Here is a 17,894-nt window from a genome sequence, read left to right as displayed (position 1 = left end):
AGTCCAACCCCCCTTGAGTACTGTTGACCCTTATCCAACTCTAACCCTTGTGAATTGATTCCTGTGCATAGACCTTGAGCAATAAATCAGTTTAATTGAATCTTTTATGCGTGGACCTGATCTTTCACACCTTACATTTTAACTAAACTGGGTGCTTTGTCTCGTGGGTATATATTTTTTATATACCCACGAGACATGTATAGCCCTGATTTACAATCATGTTAAACTACAGGTAGTCCTCAACATATGACCACAATTGAGCGCAAAAATTTCTCTTGCTAAGAGAGACCATTGTTAAGTGAATTTAGCCCCATTTTACAGCTTTTCTTGCCACAAGTTGTTAAGGGAATCACTGCAGTTGTTAAGTTAGTAGTACCGATCCAGCATCCTCATTGACTGCTGGTCAGAAGGTCACAAAAGGTGCAACTGTTATTAGTAATATTGTTACCAAAGTAGTTGAATTTTGATCATGTAACCATGGGGATGCTTCAACAGTCATAAGTGTGAAAACAGACATCTTTTAGTCCTGTTGTGACTTTGCACAGTCACTAAATGAACTGTCGTAAGTTGAGGATTACCTGTACTGAAGCATTCATTTTTGCTATATTCTGGAATTTCCAGTGCCTCTTCTCATCCTGAGCTTAAAGTCCATTTTCCTTCGCATTTTCCGTCCCTTGTGATTTTGCTTCCAGGTGACGCTGCCTTATTCCCTTTGACAATTGTATTCAAAATCTCTTGTGTCTTCCCTTTACAGATACCCAGAAACTGCATCTTGGAGAACAGCAAGCATGTTCTGATTCAGATGTTGTGGGACAATATGAAACTCCACAAAGATCCAGGACAGCCCCTCTATATTCTGTGGAACGCCCAGAGTAAGTTCCCCGGTAGTCTTAACCATTTTATGGGAAAAGATTTCCCACTAGGCCAGAAGCCGGAAAAGATAAGGATTCGGAGTTTGATCACGCCGTTCTTGTCTTACAGGTCAAAACCGTACCCTTGTGTTTGAGAGTGAGTGTTGTGTTACGTCTTTGCTGTGGCTGAGAAATTATTTATTCCTTGACTTACTTTCAACCACACACTTCTCTCCTTTCCTAGTGTATGTGCGTGTGTAAATTTTATGTGGTTGGGGTTGGGTTTTTTTTTTTTTTGCTTACAGCAAAATATCCTGCATAGGCATATCTTCCCCGCCCCTTTCCCCCAGCTATTTTGTGTCCTAGTTTCATTTTCTTTGAGATAAACCCTTGGAATTCTTGCAATTATAATTTGTAGATGACTTTTCAGCTTCCTCCCTGTTTTGACCTGGCCTTCAACATTCCTTCGCTTACAGCTCCTATATGCCCTTGATCAGACTGTCTTTCTTATGGCTGGCTGTTCCCTGTCGCACTTCATTTTTGTACCCCAGCTTCACAAAATTGCCTTTATGCAATATTTTTTTTTATTTTTAAAACCAGCTGGCAGTCTTGGGGGGTTTGTTGTTGTTGTTGTTGTTTACTGTACTTTCTAAATGTCTTTCTACAGCTCAGAAATACCCAGTGGTCCATTTACTGCAAAAGGACGACAGTTTCTTTAACCAGGAGCTCTTAAGAAGCATGGTCAAGAGTATTAAGACAAATGATGTCTATGGACCAATGAGCCAGATCCTAGAGAGGCTGAACAAAGGACCACAGATCAAAAGGCAGAGGTGAGTCTGGAAATTTGTTTTTTTTTTCTTGGAAGAAAAAAATCAGAACATTCAGTCACTCACTCGTTGAGAAGGTAAAAAGAGAACAGAGAACCAAATACTCAGAATAACAGAAAGGACCTTAGAGGTCTTCTAGTCCAACCCCCTGCTCAAGCAGGAAACTTATTCCATTTCAGGTTGTCCAATCTCTTCTTAAAAACTTCCAGTGATGGAGCACCCACAACAGGCGAACTCTTCCACTGATGAATTGTTTTAACTGTCAGGAAATTTCTCCTTAGTTCTAAGTTGCATCTCTCCTTGATTAGTTTCCACCCATTGCTTCTTGACCTGCCCTCTGATGTTTTGGAAAATAGCTCAACTCCCTCTTCTTTGTGGCAGCCCCTTGGATAGTGAAGGTCTGCTATTGTATCATTTCTCCTCTTCCAAAAGAATTGGGGCATCTGGAGTTTGAGTTATAGTGTGGTATTTTTGTCCCACTGGTTTCCTTAGTTTAGGTCCATACCAGGGGTGGGTTCCTACCGGTTCGCACCGGTTCTTGCGATCCGGTTCGTCAGTGAACCCGGAAGTAATTAACTTCCGGGTTCCTAGCTCCTAGCCCCTGTCGCTGGGTGCCTGCAGGGTTTTTCTTTTTAAAAAACGCCTCTCCGGAGAGGAAGCCCTGTCAAAGCGCACCTTTCCCGCCTCGGCGGCTGCAGGGACCACCCCACCGCTTTACCTTCCTCCTCCTCCTCCTCCCCTTCCGCCCGCAGCAGCAGCAATGGCAGCCGAGCCGGGAAAGGAGCGCTTTGGCAGGGCTGTCAAAGCACACCTTTCCCGCGTCGGCGGCTGCAGGGACCATCCCGCCGCTTTATTTTCTTCCTCCTCCTCCTCTCCTTCCGCCCGCAGCAGCAGCAATGGCAGCCGAGCCGGGAAAGGAGCGCTTTGGCAGGGCTGTCAAAGCGCACCTTTCCCGCGTCGGCGGCTGCAGGGACCATCCCGCCGCTTTATTTTCTTCCTCCTCCTCCTCTCCTTCCGCCCGCAGCAGCAGCAATGGCAGCCGAGCCGGGAAAGGAGCGCTTTGGCAGGGCTGTCAAAGCGCACCTTTCCCGCGTCGGCGGCTGCAGGGACCATCCCGCCGCTTTATTTTCTTCCTCCTCCTCCTCTCCTTCCGCCCGCAGCAGCAGCAATGGCAGCCGAGCCGGGAAAGGAGCGCTTTGGCAGGGCTGTCAAAGCGCACCTTTCCCGCGTCGGCGGCTGCAGGGACCATCCCGCCGCTTTATTTTCTTCCTCCTCCTCCTCTCCTTCCGCCCGCAGCAGCAGCAATGGCAGCCGAGCCGGGAAAGGAGCGCTTTGGCAGGGCTGTCAAAGCGCACCTTTCCCGCGTCGGCGGCTGCAGGGACCATCCCGCCGCTTTATTTTCTTCCTCCTCCTCCTCTCCTTCCGCCCGCAGCAGCAGCAATGGCAGCCGAGCCGGGAAAGGAGCGCTTTGGCAGAGCTGTCAAAGCGCACCTTTCCCGCGTCGGCGGCTGCAGGGACCATCCCGCCGCTTTATTTTCTTCCTCCTCCTCCTCTCCTTCCGCCCGCAGCAGCAGCAATGGTAGCCGAGCCGGGAAAGGAGCACTTTTGCAGGGCTTCCGCCGCGCCCCCAAGGACCGCTGACCTCGCGCTGCCGTTTCTTCTTCTTCCCCGGCCTTCCCAGTTAGCTTGCTTGAAGCTCCGAGGAGGCGGGAGGAGGGTCGCAGGAGTGGAAGTGGGGGGAGGTCTTCCCGGCCGGGAAGAGCTGAGAGGCTGCCGGCCCCTTTCGCAGGAAAGTTAACTTTTCTTGGCGAAATCCTGCCCCCCCCCCCCCCCGCGTGGGTGAGCTGTCCTCTTCCCGTAAGCCGCCCGGAGTTACCTGTGTGTGAGGTGGGCTGCCCTATGCATTTGCGTGTATGCGCTGGAAAGAGAGTGAAAAAGAGAGGGAGAAATAATTATATTAATTAGATAGATCAGTCTTTCTCCACCTTGGAGACTTGAAAGTGTGTGGACTTCAACTCCCAGAAAGGGAGTTGGGAGAAAGGGAGAAAGGAGGAGAGAATGAAAGGAAGATGGGGGAAAGAAGAAAGAGGTAAGGAGAGGAGGATGGAAAGGAGAGAAAGAGGGGGAGAGAGGGTAGAAAGGGGAAGAGGAAGAGCAGGAGTAGGAGAAAGGTAAGGGAAGAAGGAAGGGGAAGGAGAGGAAGAAGGAGGAAAGTAGAGAAGGGAGGGAGAAAAGAAAGGGAAAATAAGGTGGTGTTATAACAGGAGGAAGGGATGGTAAACAAAGCAACCCAAACTGTATATTATAACCTATTAAATGAAATAATAAATGTATAAGAATGATAAATGTTAAAACACTTGTAACCAAACGACATGCTATATGTGATGATGGGTTTTTTTCTTTTTGTTTTGTTTTGTTTTTATTGTTGTGGGCATGTGTCGTCTGTAACAAAAAAAATTAAAAAAATATTTTTATAAAAAGGTGGAGAAACACTGAGATAGATGATAATGAGGGAGGGAGAGGGAGAGAGAGAGAGAGACCATAACTAGATAGACAGATAGGCAGGCAGATAGACGGATGGATAGAGAGAAAGAGAGAGAGATAGGTAGGCAAGCAGATAGATGGATGGAGAAAGAGAGGGGGAAAGAGGGAGAGGGATACCATAACTAGATAGGCAGGCAGTTAGACAGATGGATGGATGGATAGAGAGAGAGAGGATGTATATAATTAAGGTGACCAGACGTCCCTAGCGAGGTCGCGGGCTGGCAGTAACTGCCGCGGCCTAGCTCCCCCCCCCTCCGGTCAATGGTGTCCCTCTTTATCAATCTGAAAATCTGGTCACCTTACTTGTTTAGGTAATTCTGAGGTGGTTGATGGTTCTGTGAGTGCCTGTCCTTTATAATTTTCCACATTGCCTTGATGGTTTTTATTCCAGTGACTTTGTCTTTCCTGTTCTTAGGCTTAGGAAAAAAAAAACTGGTTTCATTGGCAGTCTTTTTTTTTTTGGGGGGGGGGGGATTTTTATTTTTTTGGTGTTTTCCTAGCACTGTCATAGTTTGTGGGTGTGGGTGGGTGTGTAATGTCCCACAGTTATCTATGCATTAATAATGATCTAGTAATATTAATAATATCTAGTAATTAGTAATATCTAGTAATAACATCGTCTTGGACACTCCCATCCGGTCACATGGGCGGCAAGCCACTCCCATCCGGTCACATGGGCGGCAAGCCACTCCCATCCGGTCACATGGGCGGCAAGCCACTCCCATCCGGTCACATGGGCGGCAAGCCACTCCCATCCGGTCACATGGGCGGCAAGCCACTCCCACAAAGGAGGCCACGCCCACAGAGGTGGTTCGAACAATTTTTGAAACCCACCCCTGGTCCATACATTGTATTGAGATGGGTTGAAGCACCTTCCCTTGGGCTGAGCATTTGGCAGGGCTCCAAGCATTCAGTAAAGCTATAGGTTTAGTCATTAAAAACCCCTAATTGTTTGTTTGTTTCATTTAAAAAATATGCATAGTTGCCCATCTTGAACAAGGACTAGGGGTGTCGTGATAACTGTCTTCCAGTACTTGAGGGGCTATCACTGAGAGGAAGGGGTCAAGCTGTTCTCCAAAGCATCTGAGGGTAGGACTAGAAGCAATGGATGGAAACTAATCAAGGAGAGACTCAACCTAGAACTAAGGAGAAATTTCCTAATGGTGAAAACAATCAATGGAAGGGCTTGTTTCCAGAAGTTGTGGGTGCTCCATCTGTGGAGGTTTTCGAGAAGTTACTAGTCAGCCCATTTGTCTTGAATGGTCTAAAGTCTCCTGCTCAAGCAGGGGTTGGACTAGATAACCTCCAAGGTCCCTTCCAACCTTATTTATTCTAATACAAGCTCACAGCAGCACTAAAACCAAGTACATATAACCATAAAGCAATCACATAACCCTCACCTCCCACCCACCCCTACCCCAATCAGATGCTCCCGGCAAGCTCCATGTACCCTCATTCTGTTCTATCTCTTCTGTTCTATCCTATCTTTAGCACCTGGCTAAAACAAAGCAGGTCTTGACAGCCTCCCAAAAGGCTGTGGGGAACTGCCAAATCAGCAGGGTGAGCCTGTTCTGAATTGTTGACCTTTTCCTTGAGATGATGCTTCCAGATGGCATTTTATCACTTACAAATAGAACATACTTGAGAAATTGTTGTACAATGCGAGCTATTTTTACATCAGCACTTCCCTGTAAAAATAGCCTGCGCTTTTTAAACATTTCCAAATATGTTCTGTGCTTATGGGATTTGTCCTATCACAAAAGACTTGCAGCAACGCCATCTCCTCCTTTTGTCCCCGCTTCCTCTTTGTTTGATTTCGGCAACACCACCATTCCAGTTGTGGGTTCCGGGCGGTACGGCCGCTGTACCACTCTTCCACTTTACCAAAGGATCCCTTGGTAAAATGGCAAGCTATTGTTTCTTAAGTTCATTCTTCATAATAGAAAATATTTGTAGCTTAGGTTTCAGATTTCGGCAGTGGTTTATGTGAAGTTTCCAAAGAACACCCTAATTAAAGGATGCTCTCGAAGCCCATTTCTTTGTTGTTAATTATTTAATTATTAAATAATCAATCTATAATTATTAAGTTGATGATTCATTAAGTGTCCTTAATCAGTGCAAGACAGCACATTAAAAAAAAACAGTAAATGCTCTCTCTGCTCCAGCCCTGCTTGTTTCAAAGGAGCGGGAGATTTCCAGAGCAGCTGCTTCGTTTCCTTCCGTTTAGGGCAGGGGTGTCAAACGCAAGGCCCCTGGCCCTCCTGAGCTCCCTTTTCACTGGCAGAGGGTTGCAGGAGGCCGTCGCAGCCAAAAACAGAGCTCGGGAGCCCGTTTGATAGTGGATTTAAAACAGTGACTGAAAAATAAAGCTTTCCCATTTTATTTTGTCTGTTTCATTTCAGGAGTCTTTATAGAGAGATACTATTTCTCTCTCTCGTTGCTCTTGGAAGAGATAATATCGATATAGGTAAGTGATGCATGCCAGTATTGTTCTCCTAAGTATGTGTTAAATGTTTACTGCAAACTATCGCTTCTGATCTTGGAAAACATATTTGTATTTGAAAAGTGTTGAGTCCTCTTAATATACCCTATTTTCCCGAAAATAGGACCTCCCTGGATAATAAGCCCAACCTGGTTTTTGAGCACATGCACTAAAATAAGCCCTCCCCAAAAATATTGCAACACAGCAGCAGCCATGAGGTGACCACGTTCGCCGCTTCCTGCACCTCAAAAATTATAAGACCTCCCTGAAAATAAGGCCAAGCGCTTATTTCAGGGGTCAAAAGAAAATAAGATCCTGTTTTATTTTCGGGAAAATACAGTAACATACAGGTATTTAATCCTTTCTGTTCTCCAAAATAAGGAATAAATTTGGCAGGGGAAGATTGGGTTCAGAAAGTCCGGTAGAGAAGCTTGTGTAAAGTAGAATAATTGAATTTGTTTCTCTGCGCAAAAATACTTTCCCCAGAAAATGATCCTTAATTGCAGACTCTGGCTTTCTTTGGCTTTTTAATGGGGGGAGTAAAATTTCCCATTTCCCAACCTTGATGCTGTTTCTAGGCTGAATTAGCATCTCTTCCCAACGATGGTCATTCACTCAAATGTACCATCCCAGTTCCAGCCAGAAAGGTAGCCATGGTAATTGCCAGAGACAAAAGCTTCCAGCCTCCTTTGAAAATATGCTATGCTAGTTTTCAAATCAATTAATCACCAGTCACAAGCCCCTTCTTTTCAGCACTATCATAACGTTGTACGGTTGTTAAATCAGGTACTGCCTGTATATTAGCCTCCCAAAAATAAAGACTTTGAAAACATGAGCTTTTAAACTGTGCATCTTCTTATATATTTTTGATAGGTATCTTTTTGCATGTGGCTACATTTTTAAATATATAGGGGGTGGATGGGGGTGTCTGTGTGGGGGGGTGCACGCACACTTTTGTATGTGCCTATGTGTGTGCCTTTGTGTGTATATACATTTATATATCTCTCACACACATATCTCTATCTGCTTATCTATCATCTGTCATCTCTATCTCTATCTATCATCTATCTATCTATCTCTATCTATGTCTCTATGTATTTCTAATCTATTTATATTTGTTTATCAGTTATCTGTTCTGACCTAGACTTCCCAAGAGCATGAAACAAACTCCTTGTTCCGCCAAAAACCCCTTTTATTAATTTGCTGTGAATTCCGCTCATTCACATCCAGCAAAGTCTTTCAAGGGAGGATTTACAGTCACAGACCTTATCTGGCTTAGAGAGCTGACAGGCTGATATCTGCAAAACTTGGAAAGGAGTCTCGGAGAGTCACAAACCAATTAAGTGAACTAATTGTCTCCTGCAAACTCCACTCCCCATTCGCTCCTCTTTTATTTCCTCTGGGAGGGGGCATTCATGATCCACCTCTGGCCTTATTCCCAAATCAATCCTGTTCTTTAGCTGTTCCCTTTGTCTGGTAACTCTGCGCATGCGCACACTGGGAACAGGCTCCAGCTATTCTTCTGCCTCACTGATGTCTGACTTTGAAGGCAGCTGATAACTGTCAGACAGCCCTGGCCCCCTCTCTGCCTCCAACACAGAGCCCTCATCAGAGCCTTCCCCAGACTCCAGGAATGGCCCATGTTCCTCCCCAACCTCCTCACTGTCTGAATCAGTTGCCAGCTCTGCTGGCGGCCACAATACTATCTGTCTACCTGTTCTATCTCCCGTGTCTATCTTCTGTCTATCCTATCTATCTACCTACCTACCTACTCTGTCTGCCTCCCTGCCTGCATAATCCCGCACTATAGATATTTTCTTCCTCTCCCTCCAGATGCTTTCGACAGAGAATACAAGATGGCTTACGATCGTCTCACCGCGAATCAGGTCAAGAGCACCCACAACTGTGATCGGCCACCAAGTACCGGTGTGATGGAGTGTCGAAAGACATTTGGGGAGCCGTATCTCTAGATGGAATCATGGCGCGTCATGAAGTGCTTTGTAGGTGAACAGTAAAAACAGCCGCCGCAGACTCTCCTCCTCTGAGAAGAAGCCTCTGGGCCTTTCTCTAGAGGAGAATTCCTGCAAGGAACACAGTCCAGGATTACGAAAGACCCCTCTCCCTTCCCGGGCTCTCTTTTCATCTTGACGCAGAGATAAGCCATGTGGCGCAGAACACGGAGCGTTTTGCGGCAGAAAAGGGCAAATCAGGATGGACCAGAAACACGCAGGGAAGGGAGCATGCATCAAATAAGCTTTTGAAATAAACTGTTTGCCGAGGAGGTGCAAAAAGTGACAGAAAGCAGGCCAGAATTATATTATAACAGATTTTAAATTATTTATAGCAAGTTCATATTTTTTTAACTTTTTAAATTCCAAGAGTGAACCGAGGGACTTCATTGCCTGAACAATATTTTTCAGAATATTGCTGTGTATAGCAACAGGTCTGATTTCCCCCCACCCCCTTCCTTTTTTTCTAAAGAAACACCTCTTTTGTTTAGCTTTTTTTTTTTTTTAATGTAACAGAGAACTTTCGGTACTATGTTTCCTATCCTGCAAAATCTATATTTACGTAGCTCGTTTTAGCTGACAAGTATTGCTGACTGAGTAACAGGAAGCTTGGTAAGTTAACCAGATTTGTTACAGTTTGAACACTGAAGCTGATGTCACTTTCCTTCTGTCCCCCCCCCGCCCCCCCCGAGCTGAGATTCTCCAATATTTTTCTGTAAAAAATCATTGAATATTAGAAGCTGAATCTTTGCAAAGAACAGTCTAAAGGCATCTGTGGAGCAGAGTGCATGCATCTCTGTACAGCTAGTCCTTGAATTAACGACCACAATTGGGACCAGAATTCCCGTCACTAAGCAAAGCAATTGTTAAACGGGTCATACCTGATGTTACAACCTTTTTGCCATGGTTATTAAGCAAATCACTGCCATCGTTAAGTCAGTTCTTAAATTAATCCAGCTTTCCCCACTGACTGGGAAGGCCAGAAGTGGTGATTACACGATTCCAGGACATTGCAACCATCGTAAATACATGCCAAGCATCCCAATTTTAACCACATAAATTGGTGCCGTGATGCAAGTCACTTTTTTTTAAAGCGCTGTTGTAACTTTAAACAGTCGCTTACAGGAACGGTTGTAAGTCGGGGACTATCTGTATATTGCATAAGGAGCTGAGCATTTGGAAGGCTGCAAAATATTCAGGCAGAATTGCGTCTTTTCACTTTCTATTGTTCATGTCTGTGCTTCTTGGTTTTCTAAGAACCGGAGGAGTTGGCTTCCCATATTTCAAACTGGCATATTGATGGAGAATTAGGTGTCTGTAAAAGCAACTCCCTGCCAGAGGTGCACAGTGCTTCAAATTCAGATCCTGCGCACTGCCAAAGATGCTTTGGAGGGCTTAGGAACATGGGAATAGCATCTGGAAGCAGCCGTGTCTTCCCTATATTGGGCATGAGTGATCCTTGAAAAAGACACAGTTGATTTCCAAAATGTTATTCTTATGGTTTCATCTTTCTTATTATCCAATTCAGGAGTCTCCAAACTCGGCAACTTTAAGACTTGTGGACTTCAACTCCCAGAATTCCCCAGCCAGCGTATGCTCCCTGCCAGAGGTGCTTATGCTGGCTGGGGAATTCTGGGAGTTGAAGTCTACAAGTATTAAAGTTGCCGAGTTTGAAGACCCCTGATCTAATTTAAAGGCAGATTTTATCAGATTCAAGTCTGTGTTAATAACAGATGAGATGCTGATTTATGCTTAATCCAGGAAAAAATACTTTCAGTACAAAAAAATGAAGTCAAAGAGTGACTCTGTGGACACGTCCACTAGTTTTCCTTTCAACAAGATGAAAAGGAAACCTTTTTCCACGGTGATTTTTGATTTTGCATTCTTGCCAAGAGGCCCGGGATTTCTTACTGGTCCCCCATATACAATAAATGCTAATTTAGCTTTTTTTTCCTCCAAGGTCATCTCAAACTAGGTGCCCCAATGCATTTTAATAATTGCATTATTGAGATTTTGATTCCATCAGTTTCCTTTGCTTTTGAAGGATTTAAACAGCATTTGCCCCTCCATTTAAAGAAACTGAAATCTGAAGCCATTACAGGTGAAACTCAAAAAATTAGAATATCGTGCAAAAGTTCATTTATTTCAGTAATGCAACTTAAAAGGTGAAACTGATATATGAGAGAGACTCATTACATGCAAAGCAAGATAGTTCAAGCCGTGATTTGTCATAATTGTGATGATTATGGCATACAGCTCATGAAAATCCCAAATCCACCATCTCAGAAAATTAGAATATTACATGCAATCAATAAAACAAGGATTGTACATAGAACAATATTGGACCTCTGAAAAGTATAAGCATGCATATGTACTCAGTACTTGGTTTGGGCCCCTTTTGCAGCAATTACTGCCTCAATGTGGCGTGGCATGGAAGCTATCAGCCTGTGGCACTGCTGAGGTTTTATGGAAGACCAGGATGCTTCAATAGCGGCCTTCAGCTCAGAATTGTTGGGTTTCATGTCTCTCATCTTTCTCTTGGCAATGCCCCATAGATTCTCTATGGGGTTCAGGTCAGGCGAGTTTGCTGGCCAATCAAGCACAATAATCCCACAGTCATTGAACCAGATTTTGGTGCTTTTGGCAGTGTGGGCAGCTGGAAAATGAAGTCAGCATTCCCATAAAGCTCGTCTGCGGAAGGAAGCATGAAATGCTCCAAAATCTCCTGGTAGACAGCTGCCTTGACCCTGGTCTTAATGAAGCACAATGGTCCAAAGTCCTAAGAGCCGAGGTGGCGCAGTGGTTAAATGCAGCACTGCAGGCTACTTCAGCTGACTGCAGTTCAGCAGTTCAGCTGTTCAAATCCCACCAGGCTCAAGGTTGACTCAGCCTTCCATCCTTCCGAGGTGGGTAAAATGAGGACCCGGGTTGTTGTTGGGGGCGATATGCTGACTCTGTAAACCGCTTAGAGAGGGCTGAAAGCCCTATGAAGCGGTATATAAGTCTAACTATTGCTATTGCTATTGCTATTGCTCTTTTCTGATGAGAGCAACTTTTGCCAAAAGTACCAAAACCTGGTTCAATGACCGTGGGATTACTGTGCTTGATTGGCCTCTCCATTCTTCCTCCATACTCTGGGTCCTTGGCTTCCAAATGAGATGCAAAAAATTCATATATTATGAAAAGCTATAAGAATCTAAGGGGCAATACAGCAAGATTTTTCTTCCTGCCATACTCCTGTCAATTTCCCTGATGAACCATACTTTTCTACAGTTCTGAATCCAACTTTTATTTATTATTGAATTTTTAGACTGTCCTCTCTAGGAATTGTGTGATAAAGCTGGATATTCTAAATTTCCAAAATCACTTACTGCCAATGATTTAGCAATGTTGGGGCTTATGTGTCTGTTAATTTCCCTGTACAGTTCCTAAGTTATTGTATCTCCAGAGGAAACAAATATAAGCGCCTACGGTACTTCATTTGTGCACTACAGGTCATTCTCATTTAATGACCACAGTTGGGACTGGCCATTTGGTCATTAAAGTGAAGCAGTAAAAGAAAAAAACACAATGTGCTTATGATCTGACTCCGGCCTTCCTTTGCTTCACCAGTCTACGAAGATCATAAATGTGTGAGAATTGCTCATATAGCCGATGTTGTAACTGTGGACTGTCACTAAATAAGGCAGTCGCTAACAAGATGCCAGCTTCCAAACTGTAGGAAAGCCTCTATTTTATAATATTTTGTAGCCATGACGGAAGGAAGCCTCCTCCTGAGCTGTAACTTAGGGCTTAAGAGAACCACTAGCCAGAATCGATGCTTAAGCTGGAAACCATCATTCATTTAGTTTTGGCAGATATGCTTCCTGATCAGGAATATTTGCTTGGAGCTTTGCTTAACCCAGGGGTCGACAAACTTAAAGATCCATTTGGACCCATTTCCCACAGGAAAGAAAACACCGGGAGCCACAAATGTCCTAACCAGAAGCCCCCTGTTCAATTCTGGAGCTGACCGGAAGTTCGGTTCCCCCACCATAGAGTCTCCTCCTAGTGCTGCGTACTTTTTCCTCTACCTGTCATAACCGAAAACCCTATCAGTTGTGGAGACAACTGGAAAACCCTCTCCTTGCCATAGAGTCTTCTCCTGGCGCAGTGTGCTTCTCTTCCCCCCCTCCCCCACCGGAAGTTCCTCTCAAAATTGTGGCGGTGACGGAGCCGCAGCAGAGGGAGGAAAGAACCACATGCGGCTCCAGAGCCCCAGTTTGCTGACCCCTGGCTTAACCCAAGAGAACTGTATAATGACTGGGAAAAATATATAAGCAGTCCTGGACTTAAGACCACAACTGAGCCCAGAATTTCTGTTGCTAAGTGAGAAATGTGTTAAGTGAATTTTGCTCCATTTTACAACCTTTCTTGCCACATTTGTTATGTGAATCGCTGCCATTGTTAATTTAGCAAACGGTTGTTAAGTGGGTTCTCCATTGGCGTTGCTTGTCAGAAGGTCACAAATAACCCTGGGACGCTGAGGCCAAGCATCCAAATGTAAATCACCTGACCATGGGGATGCTGCATAAGGGTGAGAAATGGTCCCAAGTCACTTTTTTCAGTGCCGCTATAACTTTGGTCACCAAATGGACTGTTGTAAGTCAAGGACTACCCTGTAGCCTCATTCTAATGAAAGCACTTCCTGTGAGCTCCTCTTTAGATGTGGTTCATTCAAAGATTGCAGCCAAAGTACCAGGCTGCTACTAAAAAATGACCCCGTCATTCAGTTTAAGTAGGATAACTCCAACTTTCACAGCCAGTCAGTGTGGAGGGTCTTCATGGACAGCCAGAGTAACTAACAGAGAGGGGTTAAAATGTATAAAACCAGAAACATCACTAGAAGCTAAAATCAGAAGGCTGTATCTGAATTATTTTGGCCGTGTCATGCGTGCACATTCATTGCAGAAAGCAACGATGCCAGGAATGGTTGGAGGAACAAGAAGGGGCAAAGAAAGAGCTCGCTGGCTTGATCACATCAAATTTGATGCAGACTTGAACATCCAGCAAGTGAAAGAAGCTGTGCTTGAGGGGGTAGCATGGGGAGCACTTGCCTATAAAGTCACCAAGAGTTGGACATGACTAAATGGTTAAAAAACAGAGTCTTCAACATCTGTCACATAGAAGAGGGAGTCAAGCTATTTTCCAAAGCACCTGTAAGCCAGACAAGGAATAATGGATGGAAACTGATCAAGGAGAGATTCAACCTAGAAATAAGGAGGAATTTTCTGACAGTGAGAACAATCAACCAAAGGAACAGAAGTTGCCTTCAGAAGTTCTGGAAGCTTCATCACTGGAAGCTTTTAAGTAGAGACTGGACTTCCATCTGTCAGAAATGGTGTAGGGTCTCCTGCTTGGGCAGGGGGGTCGGACTAGATGACCTACAAGGTTCCTTCCAACTCTGTTAATTCATTAAACATTTAATAATCTGCTACATATTCATAGCATCAAGTTCAGGAAGTGGAATCTTACCTTGACCTTATCTGTACAATCAAACAATACAGGTAATCCTAGACTTACAACCACAATTGGGTCCAAAATTTATTTTGCTCAAAATTTATACAAAGAGAATTCTGGGGCCTCTGCTGGCCAAACCATGAAATTCTGCCTCATTTTACATTCCCTTAAAAAGCAACTCGAGACTACTATTATTATTATTATTATTATTATTATTATTATTATTATTATTATTATTATTATTATTATTATTATAGTGAATGAAAATGAAATGCGGCATTCTCTTTGAGCCTCCTGTTTTATCCTAATATTTTGCAACAGTTTTGTACTTCCCCTCGTCATGAAACCAGTCTCTCCTCTCTTTGCTTCAGGGTATTGGACGGAATAAAATGTTTGTAAATAAGCCTTTATCAAGAATCTGATAAAAGTGTTTTATCTTAGTAAATTAGCATTCCAGTAGGAAATATTTTACTCCCAAAGACAGAAATGGAGACTTATTACATGTAAATGTGTACATAAAACATAAAAAGAAAATCTGTGGGTTTCCAGAAAGTAATTTTATCTCTCAAAAACATGTGATCTCACTGGAATTTCAAAACAGGCATTAATTTGCAAAAGAGCATTTCACAAAGGAATGGTTGTAGATTTGTACATACAAACTGTTTACATTTTGTTTACCAAAAAAAGGACATCAGTTCAAGTGTTTATTTTTGGTTTCAATTTTGAGGTGTATATTTCAATATTCACAATGGGAAAACGTATTTTTTTTCCTGAAATGTCATAGAGAAGAAAAAAAGACTATTTAAAGTTTTACAAAGACTCAATAAAGAAAAGTTTAAAAAAAAGATCCTTGTTCGTATTTTTTTGTTGTTTGTTGTTATCAAGCAGGAATACCTGTAATTTCTTTACACTTCTTTTCAGGCTTCATAAAGACTTCAGTATCGAGAGTGGATTGTAACAGAAAGAAGACCTGCAGCCTTAAATTGCTATTTTTCCCTATTTTCTGCTTTATATCTTTACAATAATGATGTCAGCCCTGCAAGATAGACCAAGGCTGACTTCGTTTATTAATAGATTCTTAACTACACTATAGATCAAGGGTGTCCAAACTTGGGAACTTTAAGACTTGTGGACTTCAACTCCCAGAATTCCCCAGCCAGCCAGAATGGCTGCCTGGGGAATTCTGGGAGTTGAAGTCCACAAGTCTTAAAATTCCCAAGTTTGAATACCCCTGATCTATAGATAGTAACAGAAGCTTGTGTCTTCCCTCTCCTCCCTCTACATCCCACAATATCTCAAGGGCCCATAATATCTCAAGAATCTCTTCTACATACCATGCCCCTTCTCAGGGCTTAAGCTTCTGCCCATATTTCTGTAACACCACCTGAATCCAGGCAGTTCTCAACTTAAAACTATTTGTTTAGGTGAAGGTTTGTGCTCATCTCTGTTTCCTAGCCGAGCATTGTCCGAAGATTTTTCTGTGGTCCTGTGGCCAGCATGACATACAGCATCGGCCAAAATTGTGGAAACCTTATGGGAGAAGTGTGTTTTTGGCGTTTGATGGCTAATAATACCACTTTTTTTTTTTTAGTAGTGCCATACAATTATATATCAATGGGAAGATAATTTAATCAAAAAAGTAATGCAACAAATTATTTGTATTCTATGAAAACTTATAGCCAAATAACCAGAAGAAAGAAGCACAACTTAGGTTGATCTCAGGTAGTTTTCCTTCATCTGATTGTAGCCAATGAGCATGCGTGTTTAGAGAGCCAAATAGGTGTCATCTTGTTTTGGCAATGAGCCAATCAGATAGGATTCAGTTATTGATGTCATGTATTGAAGCTGAGAGGTGGATATTTGTCAGTGTGTGTTATGTGATTGCTATCAAGTTGGTCAGGTGGGTTCCTACCAGTTCGCACCTATTCGGTAGAACCGGTTCATCAAATCTACCGAACCGGTTAGAAGAGGTTCGACCAGTGGACCCGGAAAGCAGGCCACACCTACAGAAGAGGGTCCAAAATTTTTTGAAACCCACCACTGGCAAGGATCTTGTAACTTGACAGCTTTAAGACTTGCATACTTCAATGCCAGAGTTTCTGAATAGCTACTTGGACCGACCTAAGTACTAATTCATAATTTCATATCCAGTCACATGGGCGGCAAGCCACTCCCATCCAGTCACATGGGTGGCAAGCCACTCCCACAAAGGAGGCCACACCCACAGAGTAGGTTCCAACAATTTTTGTAACCCCCCACTGAAGTTGGTTGAGTTTTTTGTGTTCTTTCACTTAGCGAGCTTGTAAAACAGTAATAAAATTAAAGTAATGGCGCAAAGAGTTGACTGGTCGCCCAGAAAGCAATGTAAAATAGTAATATCAAGTGAACAAGGCTACAGTTATAAATAAATTAGAAGAAAAATTGGTGGAAACTTAACCAAAGGTAGCATTTCTAGGTTTTTGAAGAGGTATAAGGAGACTCCGTCATTACAAAGCTACACTAGCAAAGGCAGGTAAAGGTGCAGAACAGCAAGTGACGATAGAAGAATTAAGAGACTGCCTACATGACAGAAGAAAATCATCTGAGTGCATACAACATGAAGTGGCACAATGCAATGTGAAGTTGAGTGCAAGGACAGTTCGGCGCAGGCTGCAGGAATTTGGTCTAAAATGTAGCATTCCAAATAAAAGCTGCTATTCTAATACCAAATCCTTCATAAAAGTTATTGCATTGCATTTAGATTAAATTATCTTTCCATTGATATATAATTTTATGGTAAAGGTAAAGGTTTCCCTTGCATATATGTGCTAGTTGTTCCTGACTCTCAAAGCCGAAGAGCCAGCGCTGTCCGAAGATGTCTCTCTGGTTATGTGGCTGGCATGACTAAACACCAAAGGCACATGGAATGCTGTTACCTTCCCACCAAAGGTGGCTTCTATTTTTCTACTTGCCTTTTTTTTTGTGTGCTTTCGAACTGCTAGGTTGGTAGAAGCTGAGACAAGTAACGGGAGCTCACTCCGTTATGCGGCGCTTGGGATTCAAACCGTTGAACTGCCAACCTTTCTTATTGACAAGCTCAGCGTCTTAGCCACTGAGCCACTGCATCCCGTGTCAATGTATGGTACCACTCCAAAAAAAGTGGTGCTATTAGCTATCAAACCTCAAAAATACTGTACACTTTTCCCAAAAGGTTTCCACAATTTTGGCCACTACTGTATGCTGAGGTGCACAGAACATTGTTACCTTGCCACCAAAGTGATGCCTATTTATCTACTTGCGTTTACATGCTTCCAAACTCCTAGGTGGGCAGGAGCTGGGGTGAGTAATGGGAGCTCACCCCGGGTGAGGTCTTGAACCTTAACTGTCAGTTTTCCAGTTGACAAGCTCAGCATCTTTAACTGCTGAGCCATCGTGGCCCTTTAATCCCTTAGTGCAGTGGTTCCCAAACTTGGCAACTTTAAGACTTGTGGACTTCAACTCCCAGAATTCTTCAGCCAGCTCTGAGAATTCTGGGAGTTGAAGTCCACAAGTCTTAAAGTTGCCAAGTTTGGGAACCACTGCCTTAGTGTCATTCAATGTTATGACGGAGCTGAGAAAAGTGATTTGCAACCATTCCTTGCACTTGAGAACTGTTGCAGTATCTCTACATTCATGTGATTAAAAATCAGGCCCTTGGCAACTG

General features: G+C 43.5%; 1 protein-coding gene across 5 annotated transcripts in view; it reads left to right on the top strand.

The window, feature by feature from the left end:
* The window catches only part of DENND4A (DENN domain containing 4A), a 95,283-nt gene extending 84,969 nt beyond the window's left edge, over positions 1-10,314 (top strand). For all 5 annotated transcript variants that reach the window (XM_032232955.1, XM_032232956.1, XM_032232957.1 and 2 more), the window contains exons 28-31: positions 755-872; positions 1,519-1,681; positions 6,625-6,689; positions 8,538-10,314. In XM_032232955.1, the coding sequence (XP_032088846.1) occupies positions 755-872; positions 1,519-1,681; positions 6,625-6,689; positions 8,538-8,674 (483 nt within the window). In that variant the 3' untranslated portion in view covers positions 8,675-10,314. The remainder of the gene's footprint in view (positions 1-754; positions 873-1,518; positions 1,682-6,624; positions 6,690-8,537) is intronic.
* Positions 10,315-17,894: the final 7,580 nt, after the last annotated feature.

The sequence above is a fragment of the Thamnophis elegans genome, chromosome 16 (assembly GCF_009769535.1).
Source record: "Thamnophis elegans isolate rThaEle1 chromosome 16, rThaEle1.pri, whole genome shotgun sequence".
Taxonomy (NCBI): domain Eukaryota; kingdom Metazoa; phylum Chordata; class Lepidosauria; order Squamata; family Colubridae; genus Thamnophis; species Thamnophis elegans.
Note: the sequence above shows the minus strand (reverse complement) of the source record. Positions and strands in the feature narration are given on the sequence as shown.